This window comes from Gymnoscopelus microlampas, assembly GCF_963454915.1.
Source record: "Gymnoscopelus microlampas genome assembly, chromosome: 12".
NCBI lineage: Eukaryota > Metazoa > Chordata > Actinopteri > Myctophiformes > Myctophidae > Gymnoscopelus > Gymnoscopelus microlampas.
Genome location: NC_139949.1, coordinates 37146308 through 37150194, shown reverse-complemented (window position 1 = coordinate 37150194; position 3887 = coordinate 37146308). Strand labels below are relative to the sequence as shown.

The following is a 3887-nucleotide window of genomic DNA, read 5'->3' as shown; positions in this document are numbered from 1 at the left end:
GATTTAAACAGAAACCAGTCACTAAGTACCAGTCACATATAGTTTTTCCACCATTGTTAACACACACAAAAGCAAAAACTCGGCACAATTTGCACACCCTTCACTTCATGTACCTATAATTCTCGACCCAATTTGGCACTACTTCACACTCCCTTATCTGCAATAGACTCTGACTTTCCTTCTTTACACTCTTACTGTATGTCAATTACATGTCACCTTGTTGGCCAAACACTACACACAAGTTGTTGTACACACTTCTCACGTAAAATCTCAAAGCATCAACCTATGACAGGCACGTGCACACATATAGACATCAAAGGGGGCTTGAGCCTCTGCCGTTTTACTCTCCTGTAAAAGTGCCCTCAAATGCAAATGCAAATACCCCCTTTCCATGCCGTACCTGAACGCAGCGTTAAAGATAATTGCCTTTTCCAAACTCTCCTGAACTTGAATGCAGCATTTTATGTTGAAAGAATTGCATCTCCAGTATTGGCTTGAATCTAGATTATACTTAGTCGAGTGCGGCATCACGCACCGAAAATAGCCGATCTCTAAGCTCACAACGTGTCGCAGCTTGGAGATCGGCTATTTTCAGCATTTTCACCAAAAGTGCCCTTTTAGAAATGTCAGCCCCTGCCCTCTAACATTCTCTGCACATCCCTGACCTATAACACGCAAATATTCAAATCTCTAAACATTCTGGTCTGATGAGCTTGTGGCGACGTCAGTGTTGAGGCCTGTCAGGGCTTCATGCACGTTTCTTCCAACGCTGCTTGGACAGGGAGAACATTGCCTGTGATGTAGATGAGGCCCTCTGGCCAGACAGGAACCGGAGGCGCAATGCCTAAATCATGTACCAAAATAGAACTTTTTTGGTTGCACATTTGTGTGCTGTTTTATGTTCGACTATGAAAAAGGTAGGCCTACACTGAGCCATTTTACAAAAGGAGAAATGGCTCATTCTCGAGTGTCATTGTGTGTTCCATTTCTATGATTGTGTTTTCAATTTGGCACTTCAGTGTGCTGCAAATGCTTGGTAGTGTGCAGCAAATGCTTAGTTGTGTAATACTCAATGAATGGTATAGTGTGTGTCATTTGAAAATATGGCTGCCTGTGTGTACCAAATGAAGACACAAGTTCCATTTTGTGAACAGTTAAGAGATTTGATGGCAAAGAGTCATCTTGCGAACGGAGTGTCAGGTTTAGCATTTTGTGTGTGAGGTTGTGAGAAAGGCGTTATTGTTCTGAGAAACGTTACGATGGTATATTCTATATTGCAGTATTGATGCTTTTTCCACCACTGGTGACACGCAGCAAAGGTTGTATATCTCGGGAAGCAACGTTTTGATTGGGGTTGCCCCCGGAAAACAACTTGTTTTTGATTGGTGTTGCCCTTGGGTAACACAGAGATCGTCCAATTTAACCAAGGTGCTCTCGAGTGATGGGACGTGATGTCGTCTCCCCGCAGCGACAGGACGTTCTCATAGAATAAAAGGTTGAGGGTTTAAGAGCCTGGGAGCCATCTGGTCCCCTCCACCTGTCAGCAGCGATGCATCATGCTAATGGAATGGCAGCGGCCCAGGTTACAGCTATAGCTGTCATACAACATCTCCATCTGCTTATACAGGGACCATGGGAGGATGAGAGAGAGAGAGAGAGAGAGAGAGAGAGAGAGAGAGAGAGAGAGAGAGAGAGAGAGAGAGAGGAGGGAGAAGGAGACAGACAGAGACAGAGAGAGCTACTGTACAGACACAGAGAGAGAGAGAGAGAGAGAGACTGAGAGCGAGAGAGAAAGAAACAGAGACAGACAGGGAGAGAGAGAAACAGACAGAGAGAAACAGACAGAGAGAAAGAGAGAGAAGAGAGAGATGCGGGTGGGGGGGTGACAGGAATGGGGGGCAGACAGTGAAGAGAAACAAGTGTGTCTGTGTGTGTATTTGCAGGCACTCGTGTGGGCGTGTGTGTGCGTGTGCGCGTGTGCGCGTGTGTGCGTGCGTGCGTGCGTGCACTGTCTGTACACAATGCATTCGTAGGCGTGTCTGGGTGCCTCTCTCTGTCTTCCCAACTCAGCGGAGCGTGAACTGATATCGATTTAGCTTCAAGAAGACAGCGAGGTCTGTGACAGGTGGGCCGCTGCCACTACGCTGTCTCCTCTGGACAACCATGACTCACCAGCAGACATTCTGTGTCCATTCTGCAGCACACACAGTGTCCATTGCAGCAGATACAGAGCAGTAACCTAATGCACCCCATGCCTGATCCTTGCTTTTAAACCCTACTGTATATAAACTATATACGTTGGCTCTACACTAGGTCCGCTCCTATTTTCCCCATACACCAAATCGCTTCGCCGGAAATAGCCGATCGACAACCGTCCGACCGATGTCAGCACTATGATGTCATACTGACGATATCTATGTCCCTTGAGGTTCGGGCAGAGCTACACAGTCCTCACACCTACGTCGCACCGATATGCCCATATATGGAGATCCCTGATCTCATCAGTATATGCCCATAAAGTACATGGGCATGACCATATATGGAGATCTTTGTATCTGTCAGTTCTTGTCCCTTTTATGGCCATATATGGAGATCCTTGATATACATAGTGAACTCTATATATGGTCATGTATGAGTCATAATGACGGGGTGGTCTGCCAATTAGCCAATTGTACTATAGGATATAAAAGGGCATACAATCACATACTTTTGCAGACATGGAAGTGAAGGACACTGATGCTGCTATGCTCAGCAACTATGAGGTATTCAAACTCCTAACGGACATGAAGGAACGGAGGAAGGAGGAGGACAATAGTGGGAAGAAGACCAAACACAGCGCCAGACAGCAGAACCTCGACACCATCGTGGACGAGACGTTGCAGTACCTCTCACAGACGCCCTGCAGCAGGCAGCAGGGTCCAGAGACGGTCAAAGAGTTCCTCACCGCCATGATGCCTCACAAACTCACAAAGGCTGAGAAACTACAGCTGCTGAACCTCAGGCCACAGACGGCCGTGGAGATCCACCTGATAGTAGAGGAGTGTGGGGAGAGGCTGTACGAGGAGCAGATCGATGAGCTCATTCAGACAGTCACCGGCATCCTTCCTGGACATTAGAGATACCGGTATCAGAAAAGCTGCCAATGCTGCCTAAAATGCTGGTATCGGTATATCAGTGAGTATGCCGATCCGATGTCACGTAATTAATCACATGATGATATGTAATTTACAGTAATCAATTATTTTGTATTTTTCAATGCTTCAGTCCTTTGACAGAGGAACTACAGCATCTGGACTGTTCATCAGACAATTTCACTACAATTCTCTTTGTAGACTTCTGCCTTCAAAATGGTAAATGGCACATTTATATAGCGCTTTAATCCAAAGCACTTTACATAGATTGTGCATTACATTCACCCATTCACACACACATTCATACACTGACGGGGCAGGAAACCATGCAAGGCACCAATCTGCTCATCGGGATCAATTAGGAGTTCAGCGTCTTGCTCAAGGACACTTCGACACTAACTCTGAGGAAGCCCGGGATCAAACTGGGAACCTCGTGGTTGCCATCCAGCCGCTCTACCGGCCACTCTACCCCTGAGCCACTGCCGCCCCCCGCACCATTCAGCGCCACCATCAGGAAACTCCACCACCTCAACACACCTCCACTTCTCATCCAATGGATTGACAACTTCCAGACTATTAGAATAGGCTCAGTAAGTATCATACCCTCAGGGCTGTGTCCTCAGTACCCTCTTTACACAAATGGCTCACCCACCGTCACATACTTCAAATACTCTGATGACACTTGTTGGACCACTCAATAACATTAACTTTGTCACAGCTTATCATAGTATTATAAATTAATACAATTTCCTACTT

General features: G+C 46.4%; 1 protein-coding gene across 1 annotated transcript; it reads left to right on the top strand.

The window, feature by feature from the left end:
• Positions 1-2717: 2717 nt before the first annotated feature.
• On the top strand, positions 2718-3116 carry LOC311057316 (DNA-directed RNA polymerase III subunit RPC9-like; the record flags this gene model as incomplete). The annotated part of the gene is made up of 1 exon (XM_084074271.1): positions 2718-3116. One exon carries the CDS (start codon positions 2718-2720, stop codon positions 3114-3116), a length of 399 nt encoding a protein of 132 aa, XP_083930397.1.
• Positions 3117-3887: the final 771 nt, after the last annotated feature.